At 48.2% G+C, this 16,591-nt stretch overlaps 1 protein-coding gene across 1 annotated transcript in view; it reads left to right on the top strand.

The window, feature by feature from the left end:
• Window positions 1–7,961: 7,961 nt before the first annotated feature.
• The window catches only part of LOC119387864 (guanine nucleotide exchange factor DBS), a 228,448-nt gene continuing 219,818 nt past the window's right edge, over window positions 7,962–16,591 (top strand). The window contains exon 1 of the mRNA XM_049413720.1: window positions 7,962–8,337. Coding sequence (XP_049269677.1) covers window positions 7,977–8,337 — 361 coding nt within the window. The 5' untranslated portion in view covers window positions 7,962–7,976. The remainder of the gene's footprint in view (window positions 8,338–16,591) is intronic.

Below are 16,591 nucleotides of genomic sequence, written 5' to 3'. Positions count from 1 at the left end.
GAGAAGTTCAATTAATATCGAGACTCAATCTAGATAGGATTAAGTGTCACCGTCGAGCCGCAATTTTCTCATTTCTCGAAGACGACCTCTCTGTGAATAGAGAGAGAGAGAGAGAGAGAGAGAGAGAGAGAGATAGATAAGATTCTTTAATGAAATGCCCGGAGAGGTTAGCCTGGTTTGTCGCCTGGCTTGCTACTCCAGGTATCGGGTGATTATGGTATATACAATGATCACATATACACCATATACACGCAAATAGTACATACAGTCACAAACACACATATATACATAAGAAGAGTCCTTCACAGGCTTTGCTTAAGCTGAGTGTTCCTTGAGAACGCCAACAGCGCTTTTGTGCTGCGCATCGCACAACTGCTGTCTTGCCACGGGCCGAGAAGGTGCCGCAGCTCAAAGCTCGAGCCGCGTTGCAAATGAAGTGCTGCCTTCAGAATCTGTCGTTCGGCGTCGTAACGGGAACAGTCGCAGAGTACGGGCTTTAGGTCTTCCCGAGTGTTACATGTGGTGCACGTGGGTGAGTCCGACTGCCTGATCTTGTGCTTGAAGTATTTCGTGTAGGCAACGTCGAGTCTCAGCCGGTGAATGCACGTTTCATCTTGTCTGGTTAGTCCCTGTGGCATGTGAAACCTACAGGTCGTGTCTATTCTGTGCAGCGGTCCGTACTGGTTATTTGCATCGCTCCATATTGTTCTCTGCAGATTTCGCGCGACCGCAGATACCAAAATCGCTGCGTCTTTTCTTGAAAAGGGAATTTCGATTTTCTCAGATGCCGTGTCATGCGGAGCTCTGGCAGCGGAGTCAGCTCGAACATTCCCTTCGATGCCGCAGTGAGTGGGCAGCCACTGCAATACTACATCGTGATGTAGTTCATGAGCATTATTGCCTAGGCGCCTGATGTCTAGGACTAGTTGGTCTTGCGTACGTGGAGATTTCAGGGACTGCAGTGCGGCTCGTGAATAGATTAACTCAAGGAACAAGCCGAATAGCGAAAAAATAACGATACGAGAGGTTGTTCCTCAAAATGGACTTTATGATATCAAGTTATAAATCCTGAGGGATAAGAGACAAAGTAAGCGGGAGACTAAAGCGGAAGACTACCCGGAATCGGGATAGCTGACGAGGTTTTGTAGAATACCATATACTATGTTCGCTTCCACTGTGTTAGCTTCTCGACAGTGACGTTTTTTCGTACACGCGATGAGTGACGTCATCCAAAGTGGGGCCCACTGCAGTAGGACGAAAATAAGCAGCATCAGGAGCAGCAGTAGTAGTAGTAGTAGTAGTAGTAGTAGTAGTAGTAGTAGTAGTAGTAGTAGTAGTAGTAGTAGTAGTGGTAGTAGTAGTAGTAGTAGTAGTAGTAGTAGTAGTAGTAGTAGTAGTAGTAGTAGTTCTAGTAGTCCAGCGTTACGACTACCTCTACCACCACCACCACAAGAGCAACAACTGCCACGACACCAACACAAACAGCTACTACTACTACTACTACTACTACTACTACTACTACTACTACTACTACTACTACTACTACTACTACTACTACTACTACTACAACCACCACCACCACCACACAATAACAACTACAAGACGACGACGACGAGAACAACAGAAGTGGCGACAACTCCTGCCTTTATTTTTTATTTCACCAACAAGAACAATGCCAACACTGCAAGGTACGGGTACAGATAAATGTTACAATTGTCCGTTTGTATGAAAGTGTCTTTGATTGTGTCCAATACATATAGCAGCCATAATGCTTCAATAGGTAAACTCGAGCGTACGCTTTCGTATTAAACAACCAGCCCCGCGCGAAGCAATCACACCAGTGAGCCCTGCTCGAAAGCGTATTTAAGGAGTATGTCCTTTATTATTCGGCCCGAAATGCACATGCGCTCTCGGTACACACGCAGTTGACTGACGCCGTGCATTGCTAGGCCTCCACGAGACTTTCGAGGAGGGCCCCCGGTACCTGATGTTCTCTATTTATTTGCCACCGTTTCCTCTTTCTTTACTTTCGTGGCTCGTAGAATGCGCATCATGCGGGCGCCTGACATCTCGGTCCGTTTGGCAAGTTCCTGAAACCAAGATGGAAAAGCCATCTCGCACCTTACTTCGGAGCACTCGAATCAGCGACTGAAGATTTCCGTCTGCATGACGCTAAATTTTCTTTTGTCTCTTTCTATATCTTACCGCGTCCTAAAGTAATTCGGGAATTTTCTTTTCCTTCTTTCTTGTGTAAAACAAATGCAAGTGTGGACGATCGAACTTTTCTTTTTCCTTTTTTTTTTGGTGCTCCCGTTAGTCCAGAATTTTCGTTCGCACTCGGAGAGTTCTCTTTAAATTGTGAAAACGCCCGGCACTGAGCGCTATATTATGGTGGCTTTCAAGCATCACGCCGCAAAGAGTGCGACGCGGCCAAGCGAATCTTGACGTTCTTCTCGACCGCTCCTCTTTAGTCTAGCTGGCGTTTTCTTCTTCTTCTTCTTCGTGTTGCTGTATTTCGCTCTCCATCTTGCATCTGACTGAAGTGCTCCGCTGGTTTCGTTCCCAGGAGGTGAAACCTAGCCTTTCTTGCGTTTGCTGTCCCCTGGCTCGTTGTACGCAGAACGTTCCCGTCAAGGACGTCCTCTCTTCCACGTTGAAACTCGAGCAGTTCACTCAATAATAAACTGCTGCCTTCCTTCCGAGTGGCGGTGGCACTCGGCATGGTTCGCATCTTTTTTTGCACCTATTGATGCCACAGACGACGGCCTTGCGTGACTCCGTGCGCTTGCGCGCACACGGCTCTGTGTAGGGGCTTCGCAAACGTGAAGATCTGGCCTTTTTTTTTGTGCATGTGTCGTGAAACAAGGATATTATAACACGCATGCCTTTGTTTCTTTTTTTATGTGTGTAGTGACTGCGTTGGAAATCTGAACGGCGATGTGTTACATAAAATACAGGCAAAAGAAACGCCAAATGTGATTTTAAAGAGGCCTACGGAAATGTACGGCAGAGAGCTCACTGGAACCCGTACACTCCAAAGTTGTTTCGCGAACTCCAGGCGAACCTTTATTTGTGTCTGATGAGCGTTTAAGTCATGCACAGCACAGTTTCAAAAAGGGCACCTATTTCTTTTTCGTTATGATTGATGGTAAGTATGATGCTAACGCTTCGTGATTCCCATCGCGAGCGTAAACAGCCTGCGACCAGAAGCGTGTTAATAATAGCACAGTCCTTCAATACTTTTTGAGGGATCGACTATGATAAAAATCACAGTTTCACTGCAAGGGCGAAGCAATGAGTGCGATAGCAACATGTCCTGTTATACGTAGTAAGGCTGGCAGCTAACACTTTTGGATCCGATCTCGCGTAACTCTACAAACACTGGTGTAAGAGAATACGGCCGCTCCAGGGAGAGAAGTCCCTTGACCGCGCCCTTAGAATCAAAGTTCACAGTTGCTGCGCGAGCGACACTCCCCCCCCCCCACACACACACAAACTTCATGCTCGTTCAAAACAGGCGGGGCCTTTCCACTCTGCTTGAGCAGCATTCGATGGCAGGTCTAACACGCGGGCGGATGTTATCGCATGCGCCTTCCGAGCGACGGACATGGGCCGGCTCGTTTAATCTATGCTTCAGCCGCGTTCTTCGCCCCCGCTCGCGTGCTTTTACCCGCGAGTAGAACATACGACGTGCGGGGGGATGCTATCAATTTGGACATTATACGGAACATGACGGCAAAATCCCGCCGATAGTGTCTATATAATTGCTATCGTAATTATAGTGAGAACGTGTTTGATAAAATCAAGCAGTGGTGGTTGTGTAAACCGCGATGTTGGAAGGTCAGCGAGAGTGTATTGTGCAACCCGTAGTGTCTTCAACAGACAACTGGTCGTCGTTGCGCAAACTATTGTTCGATATCGAGTTTAAGATGCTTCTAGGGGAATAGGATCATGGACTGTTGAATGCCAACGTCGGGAGAGAGAGAGAGTGTGTACAGCTTTCCTTCAACACCTTGCATGTTATCGCATGGCTATAAGGCGTCTTTCATATGGGATACAGAGGGTATTCTGGTAGATCATTGATGAACCTTGCCAGTGACGTCGCTGCCGCGTGTTCTTTCACGAGAACAGTTCTTCCCAACTATTCAAGTTTGCGTAGAAGTTATACACGCGCATGATTTTTGGTCAGCTACCGTTACATGTACGGCGACATGGTTATAAGTTCTTCGAAGCTTCTTGAGGACAGCCATGTCAGAGGAAGCATCTTTCTTGCGATACGTACAGTTAAGACCATCAGCGAATGACAGCCAGCCGAACATAGCAGCGCATTTGGGTGAGTCGCAACATTGAAAAAATTGGAGGCGACCCTAATTCATGGCTTAGGCGTCTGGTATAGAGGCACTCGCACGTCGGCGTTCGTGTGCACTGGCGTATTCCTTGGGTTAACTGTGTTTCGTCGCGCCGCTCAAGATGATCTCAGAGGCCACGCAGAAAGAAGCGCCTGGTTCAGATCCGCTCCGCCAGGCGCCGCAACGATCCAGGCTACTCACAAGAAAACAGTCTGCTTTTTTACTAAGCTCATTAAATCAATTTTTCTTTAATTGTCCTGAGAGTTGATTAGCCCTTATCTTAAGTAAACTTATGCTCCGATATCATATATGTATCCAATATACCTCTTAGCTTAAACGAGAACCGTCCCGGAAGTAATTGCTTGACCCGAAGTGCTTGGAATATAAACAAGAGTGTCACTTTGTGCTTGTGCCACTAAAAATGTAATGTAATCGCCACTGTCCTAGTTCACAAGCCCTTTAGTCGGGCGCCTTGAACGGAGCTCTCAAAATAACCTTGGCTCCTTAAGCGCGGCCTGTGCTCGGCATTTCTCGAAGCTATTTCTCACCCACCGGAACTCGCACACCTGCTCTCGGTGGGTCGATGCGCGAAGGTCACGCGCAAGCATGGCGCAGAGCACGCCACAAGGCGACGATAGAATGCAGCGGCGTTAAAGTGGGAGAATGCAGTGGCCGTTGGGAAGCATCCAGCAGGCGCCAGAGGCTTCTTGTTGTTTGCCTAATGGCATGCAAGCTAAATGCAAGAACACTCGGGTAATTAGATTTAGGTTCGGGTTAAGGGAAGCCCAGCTGACGATTATTAATCTAGTTTTCACCGGAAGTTTCATGGTAGTTCCCCATACCTTCCCCCCTCTCCATCCGCTGGTTCTTTTACGTTGGCGCATTACAAGGTAACGCTGCACGCTTTTGACCATTCGAGAACACACGGACGTGAACGACACAAGGTTGCTTCTTGCTTGCGCAGTCACGACGGGCGCCAGGGCACTCTGACCATGACAGGATACGCGCGCAAAAGAAGAAAGCCCTGCGCAATGCTGTATCCGTTCCGATGCCAAGCTCCAGGAGCGGCACTAAGTGCGGATTGGTTGGGCACTCGGTATTTCGACACTGCACCATTCGATTTCGACATCGTGGTCAGTCGCGACGTGCTAGATCCCGTATCACGGTAATCGCTCTGGACCAGAATACCTTGAGATGGATATATATGAGCGACGTCGGTGTTCCCTTACGAAAGAGCACGTATACATTAGCGATAGCCGTATATATGGCAATGTCTCATTTGCTGGAGCGTTGCACTTGCTAAGCGAAAGGAGGGTTTCGACCTTTGGTTCGATCTCTGAATGGCTTGAAAGATAACAAGAAAGCTTGGATTGCGATACGAAAAGCAAAAAACAAAAAACAAAGGTATGTCTTTAAATAAATGGTACGTATCAGAAGCTGAGTCAAGCCACGTTTCTATCCGATATCTTGGTTTATGATTGGGAACTATAAAAAGAAGACTTGGTAGGCAATTCAATCATTCGATTAAACGGAGAAAATGTTGCCGATATAGCAGCGGATAAGTAGCCAAGATTAGCCGATACTAGTATAAACCAGTGCTAACCGGTGTTGGTAGCATGCGCGTAAATACTCATGTTGAATTCGGGTAGGATTAATAATATCTGGGGTTTAACGTCCCAAAACCACCATATGATTATGAGAGACGCCGTAGTGGAGGGCTCCGGAAATTTCGACCACCTGGGGTTCTTTAACGTGCACCTAAATCTAAGTACACGGGCCTCAAACATTTTCGCCTCCACCGAAAATGCAGCCGCCGCGTTCGGGTAGGATTGATTGTCTTTGACATCAGACAGCAAGTGAAAGAGTCACAGGAAGAGCATTGTCTTAAAATAAGTAGTATTCGTATAAAAGGTATCCGGCGTGCAGTGCTACGTTGTTGCAGTAATGTCACTCGTAACCGTGGCTTAGTGAACTGACACCGCTATAGCGTGTAGTGCAGTGACGGTGTCTTGCGACCGCGGATACATTCTTATGTCTTCAGTTTTATTGCGGGAGTTATAGAGAGTACACCTACTGTGGGCAGTTAAATTTTCTTTGAAGGGCCTCGGCTGCTCATTGAAAACTTAAGCGGCCGGCGATATTGGCACTTTTATGCGCAAGACGGTGCAATCAACGAGGATCGTAATCTCTGGACTGAGTGTTAATGATGAAAGCGATCCCTTAATTTACGGTACGCACTTGGCCCATGGTAGTAACGCTGCCTGTGCATCCGGCGCGACGAAGGCACCTTTAAACATCCTTAGAGACCCTGAATAAGAATAGCGATGCGGGCGAGTTTGTTAACGTTCATGGTGAAGATGAGCAGCGCGAAGCACATAAGTGCGGAAGTACAGGCGAGGTAGGAATGAGGAAAGAGTGATGAACATGAGCGCTGACTACCAACCATATGTATCTGTACTGTGACCATTAAACCTAGTTGGTAGTCAGCGCTCGTGTTCGTGAATCTTTCGCTTCCTCTGTCCTTCCATCGAGATCCTGGCCTTACATAGATTTCCTTAGTTTTTTTTAGTGTTTTCGTGAATTCTGCGCATGCATTGTGTACGTCATTTTATTTGCCGTCGTTATCTCTGGCAGTAGCATACAAGGCATTCCGCTTGGCAAATTTCTACGTCATCAAGTGTACCCTTCTCTCTCTCTCTCTCATCAGAAGGCTGCAAAAACGCTCTACTGAACTTTTCGAACTGTTTTAATGCTGCTTAAAAGGACCCGTAAACAACCTTTGAAAATACAAAGAAATAACGCGTTACTTATCTCCTGGCGTTTCCCATCTTTTCGACACGATTCGTGACACCAGCAGTCTGTTCACGTGGCGTCATAGGGAAATAAGCTCTCGATTGGTTCATATACGAGCAATATCAGTTGTGAAGCGCCTCCTATCCTGCTTTGCAGTCACACGCCCGTTCTGCCTTGTCTCGGATGACAATCGTGCGCGATCCACTTCATTTATTTTATTTCACTTCATCGACTGCGCAAGCGGAGATTGCGTGTAGCCGAAAAGCGCGAAATCCCGATAGGATCAACGCTTAGTGTCCACGTGTCTTATAAAGAAATAAGTGGGAGGAGAGAGAGAGATAAAGAGAAGAGGAAAGGCAGGGAGGTTAACCAGACGAACGCCCGGTTTGCTACCCTGCACTGGGGATAAGGGAATGGAGAATAGAAAGAAGAAGAGAGAGAGAGAGAGGAGGAAGGCACTGCACGCATAAAGGGGTGCAATCAGTCACTGAGGCTGGAGATTCTCTGACCTACATCACATCAGCGCTCTGACATTCCATTGGGGAATCGCGGCCTTTGAGAGGGCCGTGAGCGAGCCGTTGTGATTTCTGCAGCGCTGAAAACACTGGATCGAAAACCTCCAGCAGGAGATAGCGCCTGTAGTAAGGGTAGTTAAGGCGAGGCGGTTCAGGGGCCCTTTAACCTACCCTTTCCTTCAGTTTTCCGCTCTTTTCTGACCTAAGGTAAACTCGCATCCGGTTAACCTCTCTTTATTTCGATTTTCTCATTGGCAGGTGGTGCGCGGGCATGGCGTGAGCACCGGTGAGCGCAGGCGACCCCTGGCCGCCGCCTCCGATGGAGTCCCTGCGGCTGCAGGGCCAGCGCTGGAAGTCGGCGCTGCCGCTGCTGTCGTCGTCCCGCACGTCGTTGCATGGCGGCGCCGACCTGTGCTCGCCCTTCGAGTCACTGGTCGGCAGCCTGCGCAAGAACGGCGCCGTCTTCCTCAGCAGCCTCAGCGTTGCCGACGACGCCCGGTGCGGCGGCGGGCCCGCCCCGTACTGCTACTCGCCGCATCGCCCCCAAGCGGGCGTACATGGCGCCGCCGCCGTCAACACCGGATACCACCAGGCACAGCAGCAGCGGCATAGTGTCTCGTCGCCAACTTCGTCCTCATTCGAGTCCTGCGACGGAGATTTGGGCTTCGACAGTGATAACGGTGAGTGGGCTTAGATTTTAGCAAGAAATACGTCAAAGCGACAGGCACCTGCCCAAACTTCAAACTGACGAGGCTGGTGTTTGCTAGTGCAAGAACACACACATTTTAAAAATAACAAACGCTGACTTTCAACTAAAGATGGATAGAAAGTCCTTTATTGTCAAATGAGGAGGCACAGGTCCTCTGTGGGGATAGGCGGGAGATTGCCAGACTACCAAAACCGTTCACAGTGTCTTAGGCTTTCCAGTCACTTAAGTAGCAGTCACTTGTACTGAGGTAGTGTGCGGTCAGTACTGTGGTTTGTCAGTCCCCCTGAACGATCATGATCAGGCCGCTCTGACTTCCATAGTGTGCAAATAACAGCCTAATGTTCGGATCCGTAAGCAGCGGACGATAACCTTACGATAACTCGTGCATTACAAAGACTGTATTGCCATTCGCATTTTATCAAATGCAGAGCATTGCCATAAGTAATGAAGTTCTGCGCGGCATAGACGCCCGCTGCGTGCACACGTCACTGTCGCAATTTCAACTAAGGAATGCAATTGAAGGGAACATCCTCTACGTAGTACATCCGACACGTGCAACAAGAACAAAAGACTACGCATCAGTACCGTAGATGATTCGATGGATGTACGTACCATGCCTCTCTTTCTGTTGATGATATTGAAGACATGCTTACACAGTTATGCTTCTTCGTACACACTTAATACCTCGAAAGTGACCCTTCTTGATGAATAAGCATCTTTTATTAGTAAAAGCGAGGAGCTCTGGAGTGTAGCCGCACCTTCGGCAATCATAAGCTGCTAGGTGCCCATTCTCCATTCGGGCCAGCGAACATCTTTCTCTACCGAAGCCATCTAGCACAACTTATTACCTTTGCTTAGTTTGAAAGCACAACGACTTAGTAATGGTTGTAAAACACTGTAATACTTTGTTTTGACCGTGCATACGCTGTGTTATCAGTTGAGAATTAGAGTATTGGAAATATATAAAAAAAACTACTGCTGTTTACATCCAAGCACTTTGTATTTGTAGACGCAGGGATAAAGGCTGAAAATTGAGTCAGACTAATTGAATCACACGAACTTGGAGCCCGAGGTATCGCCACTTCACCTACAATCGAAGCAATGAAGTTTTTTTTTAAGTAAGTAAACTAATGCAGTTCTCACGAACTGGTAACTACCACTCAGCTTTGCTGCTGATATACTAGAAGCTCGCAAATGTATCCGCCTCTTTCACTCTGAACAACCTCTGTCATGTGAAAATATAGGCCACACCACAGTGCTGTATGTATGCGCCACACCCCTCTGTATGTATGTGCGTGTAAGTATTTGTACCTGTTCATGCGTATGTATACGCAGCCAACCTGAAAAAAAATATCAGGATGTGTTTCATCTCCTGCGCTCATGACCACATGCTATGGGTACTCGTAAGCACACCACAGCTCACACCTTTTAGACTTTGCTCCACACAACAATGGGAGGTAACGCTGTGCAGCTTCGACTCCACGAATAAGATCAAACTGGTCTACCGAGCGAGAATGGCAGCTAAGGCCACTGGAGTCCTGGACTGAGAGGTTCATTCGCTGCAGAGCGTAGAAGTGGGCTACACTCGCTTCATTCGCACGCTTTTCTTCATTAAACGGGTTTTTTTTTATTGAAATAGAAAACAAATGAAGGAGTTGTTGTCACCATTGCTTGGTGACGGCTACCCCTTTCCACGTAGTTGTTAAGATAACAGAATAAATAAATAAATAAATAAAAAAAAATATATATATATATATATATATATATATATATATATATATATATATATATATATATATATATATATATATATATATCTACAGTTGTACAAGTTCAAGAACTCAGTAGCTATCGCAAATATTAGTGTCTTCAAAATAACGCTGGAGCACTTTCATTGCTTTACGGTTTATCCTAGTCGGCCATGGGCCTAGTATTTTCGCTAAGGAAAACGTTCGCTCAGAGTCCAGCGTGTGAAGTTCTTGTTCGAGTCGCTGTCTATGCGTGTCGTACTTCGGACAGTCGAGCAGCAGATGATGCACATCCTCGTCGTCGTGGCCGCATGAACATGTTGACGATGATGCACGATGAATCCGAAATAAGAAGTGCTTTGTGTAAGCGGTTCCGAGTCTTAGGCGATGAATGAGTGTGTCGATACGTCTTGGGAGCTGGGGGTCTAATTGGCACTCAAGGTTAGGGTCAACAGCGTACAGAATCGATTCCTTTGTGCTGTCTGGGAACCAGGTGGATAAACATAATTCACGTTTCGTTCTTCGTAAAATTCGGTTTATATCACATTGGGATGCAGGAATGAGGTGGGTTTGTGTGTAATTATGAGCGGCTTTTGCCAACTCATCTGCCATTTCATTTTCCTTGATTCCGCAGTGACTGGGAACCCACTGAAATGCCACGTGATGACCTGACTCCGTAGCTTCTGAAAGCTCTTTCAAGATCGCGTATACTATACGTATATCTATTTTTCCTTAAGTGGCATTTTCCACACACGCAAGAGCCGCCAGGGAATCCGTGATTACGACCCACCTTCTGGGCCTCGTTGACAGTTTAATAAAGCTGACCGCTAGCAAAATAACTACAAGCTCCGATGTTGTTGAAGAGGAAAGATGACTCAGTCGACATGCATGTTCCTCATGTAACTCCGGAATGATGAATGCTGATGTCGCAGTCTCTTTGTTGACGGAGCCATCAGTGTACACGTGAGTGTAGCCTTGGTATCTGTCAAACAAGTGATGTGAGGCCAACTGCAGAGCGGCAATGGCTGGTACGTCATGTTTACTACGCAGTCCTTCTATTGACGTTTCAATAGTTGGTAGCTCTAGCAACCAGGGCGGATAGGTCAAGTCCGGCGGCCAATGTGTCGACGCAGGAAGCCGTGAAATGTACTGTTGGTACACACGGTGTATTTGCGTGCCGGGACGGTTCTCAATTTGTGTTATGAGTGGATGTGAAGGGTCCTGTGCCACTGTTCTAAGTAATCATTGAATGGCCTCATTATCGGAGTTTTCTGCCTCACGAATCGATTGCCGCAAAAACTTCTAGAATCCGCGAAGAAGGAGCGAAGTTATAGTGGTTTGTCGCGCGCTTTAGGCATTTTTTCTCTTCTCTCGTACCGGCGAGCTCGCTGGAAGCTACACAGCGAGGGATGGCACTAGGGAATGAAGCTACGTCAGAGAACTCGTGATGAAAGGCGAAAGCTCTTTCCCGTTGTGATTCCTCTGCGTTCAAGTGTGGCTACTGTGTATAGTCAGCAGACAATGGAACGCGGCGCCGGCACGTGGCTGCACCCCGTGGTAAGAAGCACATCTGACCCAAACGCTGCTCTTGATTTATGTCAGCTATTGGCCAATAGCATGCTTTCTGCTGTTCGACGTCAAACAGCAGGCGCCGGCAGCTCCGCAGAGAGTGAGCACAAGAGAGCGCCTGGGAAAATGGCTTTGCGCTCCGCTTCTAAACTCTCCTTTCTGCGCACGACTGCAAGATTTGGCTGAGCTGCTTGCTCATAGCAGTGTGTGCTTTCCGCAGGGTGTGTTTTTTCAACAAGAACGAGGGGTGGTTCACGACCTCTTTAGCTTTATTCCATCTCTTTCTTCAAAGTTACCCTGAACAATAAAATGCGGAGCCCTACAGGTAAAGCTGAGGCGATGGCCTCCTCCTTCATCGCCTAGGCATCCTTCGATCTGCGGGGCCGCCGACTGCGGGTCGGCTCAGTGGCGTCACCGAGTGCGGCCGTTGAAAGCATCGTCGCATCGTCGGCGTCAAATAGCGAACCACTACGCGGAAGCGGTGCCAGAAAGAGGTTTGCGGCCGTCGCCGCCGTTGTCCCCGTTACGTTGCCCCGGCACCGCGCCAAAGGCGTTGCACCATGCACTCTCGTCGCCGCTGGTGCACCACGCCGCTGTAACAACTACGCACTTCACTCCTTCCGCCCCCCTCGTTTCGTCTCCACCCGCGACAAAACCGCAAACCAGTGGAAGAGCTCTCCGAGCACGCGTGTATACGTATGTACGTGCGTCAACGCCATCTCTCTCCTTACTCCCCAGCGAGACAGAGTGGGGAGCTCTGCGTTTTAGGCTGTTATTTTGTGTCGCGCGGTTATGAGTCGTTCTTTTTTTTTATTACTTATCTTTTCCCTCTTTGCTTAATTTCTTCAAAAGTAACACAGTCGGTCGGCGCCGTCGTTTTCTGAACTGGCGGTACGGTGGAAAAAAGAAAGCGAGAGAGAGAGAGAGAGAGAGAGAGAGAGACCCTGCTTTTGAAAAGGCATTGATTCCAGGCTTTCTGGCTGTGGGCCATTTCGGGCCCTATTCCAAACGCTGGATCCTTGCATTGCAGCGTCCTTCCCCTTCGTCCAATCCCTATTCTCCCCATCTCCCTCCCCTTTGGAACATCTACCACCCCCCTCCTCCATGCTGCCTAATCTCTGTCTCTCCTCCTCCTCCTCCTCCTCCTCCTCCTCCTCCTCCTCCTCCTCCTCACAAGTAACCCGCTGCGTCTTGTCCTTCGCGACGCGGTCGACCTAGTTGCGCCGCCCCTACGGTCGCGCCTTCTGTTCAGCGCATCTTGTGCGCCTTTCATTCCAATTCCTTCCCAACGTTCCCCTCTTTTATTGCACGCCTCGACTACCCCACGCATGCATGCAATTTGCTTTTCGTTATCGTTCGGTACCCCTTCTTATTTCTTTTCTCTCCGCGAAACGTCGATTTCTTCGATGTTACAAATTACCGCGTTGTATTATTAAGCGCCCTTTTGAATGCTCTCCCCCTTCCCGTTCCCTGAACGAGTGCCCTTCCACTCTCATTTATCTCGGGCCGTGCCCGTTTTGCGGCCGTTTTGCTCGTTTCCCTCCTCGCGTGCGCCGTAATTTCAGTTGCCGATTTCGAAGCGGTGCGCATTGAGCAATCCACGATAGAGGCCTGGAGTACAGAGAGTGAGAGAGACAGAGGTTGAAATTGAAACGAATTGTTGAATAAATACACGCGTGGAAGCCTTCGCGTTCGCCTTATTTTTTTTTCCTAGCTCGCTTTCTTTGAGTTCGATCTTGAGCACGGAGCATCGTTGAGAAACGCGTGCCCCCGCTCCGAAGGGCGTTCTGCCGTCGCCGCAAATCGTTCATTCTTATTCATTCCCTGGAACAGAGGGAAATCACGGAGCGAGTGAAGGACGCCTTTGCTCGGCCGTCGGGCAGATTTGAGACAACGGACAGGGCGGCTATACAACGGCTACAAATACCAGCTGCTACAGATTGGCGCCAGATGGACGAGTTACTTTCTATAATTGCAGAACCGTCACAAATGGCGCAAGAAATGAAAAGAAAGAAACATGGCTGATCCCTCTGTGATAGGAATCGGTATCACACGAAAGTGAAACGTGTCTTCACAGACGTAGTTGAGCGTTCGTTGTGCATTGTTTCGCCACAAGGGCGAAGGAATGAATGCTATAGCAACAAATTGTAATGCCACGCGAAGAACGGCAAGCAGCTCAAAACTTGCAACGCGCTGCTCATGCAGAAAGGGCGCACGGAAAGAACATACACAGGATGAGCGCGAACTAACAACTGTCACAGCTCGACAGTTAAATCGCGCTGCTCAAACACAGAGGAGGACGAGCGAAACGAACGCACAAGTATACACAGGATGAGCGCGAACTGTCACAGTTTTAATTATTTGCGTGTGTGCAGCGCGCTCCTTTCGCAAAAGCGGCCGCTGCAGTGAGCGAAGTGACCTTCGTGCTCTCTGTAACTTCAGCGCAAGCTCGCGGTGAGAGCGCAAAACGTACAAACCACCGCCATCACGACGTAAACTCGCGTACGAGCGACCACGCCCTGTAGAGGCGCGCGCTCAACGCGTGGGGCGACGACCTTTAAAGCGCGCCCTTCGAGCCCTTCGCGCCATTGCGCTAGTAATAACGAAAACACGCTGAAGTGCCACCGATCTTTGAGTACCGCCACCGGCAAATGGCGTATATAAATAGCTCGCCGTTAGCATGGTAAAGAACGTGCTGTCTTTGGTCGAGTCGTTTAGCGCCGCGCGTTGCGGAACGAGGGGTCGTAAGTTCGACTCCCGGTGATGGAATTTTTTTCTTGTTTTTTTTCTTTACCATCTGTTAGTCTATATGTTTTACGTCATATCCTTGACGGAAATACGATAGGGGAGCCGTGGTGGACCCCGGCATAAAACACTTTCGTGTTAAAATATTGTTACGAAGGAAGGGGTTCACTTAAAGATGAGGTGATTTACAGATGAGATGCAAGCAGGAGCAGCGCAGTTGCGGGTCAAGACCAGTCCGGTTCGCCTTACCACACAATCCAGGCCCGTAGCCAAGGAGAGGGGGGGGGGGAGCTTGGGCCCCCTTCCCCCCGGTAATGTTGGTGGAGGAGGGTGTTTTACCGAAAATAAATAATGATAATAGGCGTATTTCTCAAATAACCAAGGCCTTCAGCATGTGCCACCCCCCCCCGAAAAAATTCCTGGCTACGGGCCTGACGCAACCACACAGTTCAAGCGCCAGGTACACTACTGTTCATCATCTTCTTCGTTTCACGCACCCGCACATTCCCATGACAATGTGAATGTAAGTGTGAATGACAATGTGGGATAATGAACTTTAAAACGTCGTGGAAGAGAAATCGCATGTCTCGCTGTTCCAGTTTACTTACACACACACACACACACACACACACACACACACACACACACACACACACACACACACACACACACACACACACACACACACACACACACACACACACACACACACACACACACACACACACACACACACACGTGTCAGTAAACTAAAATGTCACTATAATATCCCACGTCCTTATTACGATAATTGACTAATTGACGAAGTTCAACAAATAAGTTAGCTATGCCGAGAAAAGGTATTTCATTCGAGAATTTGTAGAATAGTTCTTTCAAAGATAACTTTCCTTTGTTATCTATTCCTACCGCCATCTCGAACTACTCACGAAACGCAGTAAAATGCCGCTTAAGACCGTTTGAAGGAGATGGTCAACACCCGCAGCCCAAAGTCGCCGAGAGCTTTTTCTTCCCGCTCGACTCAAAGTGCCTCGGATATAAAGCGCGCCGTGAATATGCATGAGTAGAGACGTAGCCATTGGTCGCTTCGGCCGCGCTTTGATGGCGGTCCTTGATCCCACATACCACCCCGCATAGCACTGGCCGTTACCGATGTCGGCACCATGATGTATTCAAAATCAATGCTTGTTGGCATTCCGGTGCGCTCTGCTACGAGAGAAGTTGGTTCGGCGAAAACATAGAGTAGAATAACGCAAAAACAGATAGGTGCACGAATATCGGCTGTCTGCCAGAGCCAATGCCGGCAGCAAAAAAGAGAAGCAAACCAGAACTATAGTCTTCTTTTCGCATCTGTATCGCGTTTTCTTTTTCCTTCCGTTTTCACTTCTGCATCACTGCTTTGTTACTTCGCCGATGCCATTTCAAACAATCAAAAGTAAAAAACAGAAACATAACCTGTGAATGGAAGTAAATGATACTTTAGTAAGACCGAAAACGCAGACTACGATAAATGAAAGAAGTTTTTTTTTTGCGTCAGGCCTAGCATACCGAACGGAAGCGGGAGCGATAGGAAAAAAGATAGAAAAGCAGCCGTAAAGATTACAAGCGAGAAAGGAGCATAGAGCGAATGGAAATAGGCCTTTCCTGAAACTGTGACTTGGTTTTTATTTATTCCTCTTTTAGTTCTCGCCTTCTTTCGACTTCCGCGCTGGCCGATATTGATAGAACTCTTTTGCATTCACCGCTTCTAACGTCAACGTAGCGGTAAACAATGCACGCAGAACACCATCCCCTCTCTTCGCACCCTCCCCCTTCTTGCTTTTCATTTCACGTAAATGCTGATTTCGCGTCGCTAGGAATTCTCGCATTGTTTGTTCTTACTCGATACGGTGATTCGCGTTGCCTTCGCATTTCATTCATTTTTTACAAATCTTTCTCTTCTGCAACGACGAACGGCGCTCTAGAGAGAGCAAATGTTGTTTCGACCTCGTTTGTGCACCGCTCTCTGCTATACGACGCTGCACAGACAAACGAAAGATCGCGAATCCAAACATGCTCGGCTTTATCCAGCTGAGCCCGCAATCGTGCCCTATGCGAGCAAAGTTTTTTGGCCGTCATTGCACAAATTCGTTTGTTTATCGAGAACTCGCCTGCCTTGGTTTTACT

The sequence above is a fragment of the Rhipicephalus sanguineus genome, chromosome 3, assembly GCF_013339695.2.
Source record: "Rhipicephalus sanguineus isolate Rsan-2018 chromosome 3, BIME_Rsan_1.4, whole genome shotgun sequence".
In the NCBI taxonomy this organism is placed as follows: Eukaryota; Metazoa; Arthropoda; class Arachnida; order Ixodida; family Ixodidae; genus Rhipicephalus; species Rhipicephalus sanguineus.
Note: the sequence above shows the minus strand (reverse complement) of the source record. Positions and strands in the feature narration are given on the sequence as shown.